At 34.2% G+C, this 2,041-nt stretch overlaps 1 protein-coding gene across 2 annotated transcripts in view; it reads left to right on the forward strand.

The window, feature by feature from the left end:
- RFESD (Rieske Fe-S domain containing) overlaps positions 1–2,041 on the forward strand; it is a 2,910-nt gene extending 869 nt beyond the window's left edge. For both annotated transcript variants that reach the window (XM_029910949.1, XM_024206803.1), the window contains 3 exons: positions 470–650; positions 750–784; positions 1,565–2,041. In XM_029910949.1, coding sequence (XP_029766809.1) covers positions 473–650; positions 750–784; positions 1,565–1,834 — 483 coding nt within the window. In that variant the 5' untranslated portion in view covers positions 470–472 and the 3' untranslated portion in view covers positions 1,835–2,041. The remainder of the gene's footprint in view (positions 1–469; positions 651–749; positions 785–1,564) is intronic.

Here is a 2,041-nt window from a genome sequence, read left to right on the forward strand (position 1 = left end):
TTTGTTTTTCTTTTGCAGGTAAACTTTAACCCTTTTATTATTTTAAATCAGTGTATATCCCCAACCCTGACATTATCTAAAAAGTAGTTTTAGCACATTTGCTTTTGTTTATATGGAGTTTTTTTGGAGATTGGCATAAATGAATGAAAAGAGGTTTAGAATCTAAACCTCTATTTTGCTCCTAACTGTAGTGTTGCTATTACCCAAGACCTAAGTCTAGTAATGAACTTTAATGAATAGGTACCATGACATTTGTTCTTTTATCTAACAGACTGGCTATACATTGTTATGAAGCAGGAATGTTTTATTAATATAATATAGTTATATTTTCACCAAAACTTTTGCTTATGATATTTTGGTTAAATATCTTTATGAATGACTTGGTATCCAAAGTGTCCTTGTGTAGAAACCCTAAACTTTAATTGTTTTAATGTTTTATAAAGTGGCTTTTTAATATTTTTAACTAAAGAACATGGATTTGCAAAGCTCAATTGAAATACCTGATAAAGGGAAGGCTGATGCTCCTGTATATGTTGGTAAAGAAGAAGACATAAAACAGTCCCAAAGAATAACAGCCAGTGTCCATGACAGAGAAGTTGTCGTTTTCTACCATGAAGGGAAATTTTATGCCATGGACCGTCGCTGTTACCGTAAGATTGTTTGCACTCATCATCTTGGTGTGTATGTAACACTTTTAAAGTAAACTAGTGTGAGTTTTGACTCTAATTCCATATTCCACTATGTTTCAGATGCAGGAGGTCCTTTACATCTTGGAGAGATAGAGGTATATAAACATCCTAAAAATAACACACAATTATTCAAAATCTTTTTACATTTTAATCCCAATTTTATATTACTTTCTCACTTTGGGCTAAATAATGTTCTTAGTAACACTGCAATAACTCTACTGAAATCAATGGGCTTACTTTGGATTTAAACTGGTGTAGCTGAAAGCAAAATTTGGCCCTTTCTCTCTATAATGGACCACTATCTTTAACAGTCCTTAATTTTTCAATTTCCACAATGCCCCCAACTCCCTGGTGACTTGAGGGACAGGAGGCCAAGTTCAGGTACTTTTGAAACAAATAGTTTAATATCATTTATTATTATTTGGCACTTACTAGACACACTTACTTTATAAAACACTGACAGCATGCTTTGTGTTTCTACATCATAGAGAGATGTGGTGTCTGTCAAAATGTGAGTAAGTAAAAACATCTCCAGTCACACTGTTGAAAATAAAAATGGATATTATCTTTATTATCTGGAGTCAGAAAGAATCCCTGTCATCTATACACACACATTATGATAGAGTATTGCCAGTTAGGGGCATTATGGGTTTTACTCTGAATCTTCTGACATTGACCACTGTTGGAAACAGGCTACGCTAGCTGGATCAGTAATCTGATTTGGTATTCCAGTCGCTATTTTTAAAAACAGAACCTGGTGTTCCTGCCACGGCAGTACAGGGCATTACAACTAGGCCAGAAAGCTATGTGTTGGTCTAGAGATATTTCATAGGGAAGAGTAAGATTTCAGTGGGTTGTCTTAATTTTTTCCCCAGGATATCAATGGACAGCCCTGCATTATTTGCCCTTGGCACAAGTATAAAATTACTTTGGCAACAGGAGAAGGCTTATATCAAGCAATAAACCCTACAGAACCATCAGCAATACCAAAATGGCGATCAAAAGGAATAAAGCAAAGAACTCACAAGGTTACTATAGACAATGGAAGTGTTTATGTGACTCCTTCGGACTTATCTATCAGCTGTGACTCTGATTACTATGCTGATAAGTACAAAAAGACTGAAAGTTCTGATATGAAAAAATAATGCACATCCTGAACTTCAAAATCAGTGGCCATAATGCAAAATACCAGTGTCTGTGTACAAGGCATTATCAGTATCACAGAATGATATGCAGATTTTTTCTAGATATTAATATAAAGAAATACCAGTGTTAATCTTATTGTTATTAAAGCATTAAGTAATATAGAAATGAGTAAGATCATAAACAAAGGTCAAGACCCTCTCTAGAAT

The sequence above is a fragment of the Terrapene carolina genome, unplaced genomic scaffold, assembly GCF_002925995.2.
Source record: "Terrapene carolina triunguis isolate 2854851 unplaced genomic scaffold, T_m_triunguis-2.0 Scaffold69, whole genome shotgun sequence".
Classification (NCBI taxonomy): Eukaryota; Metazoa; Chordata; order Testudines; family Emydidae; genus Terrapene; species Terrapene triunguis.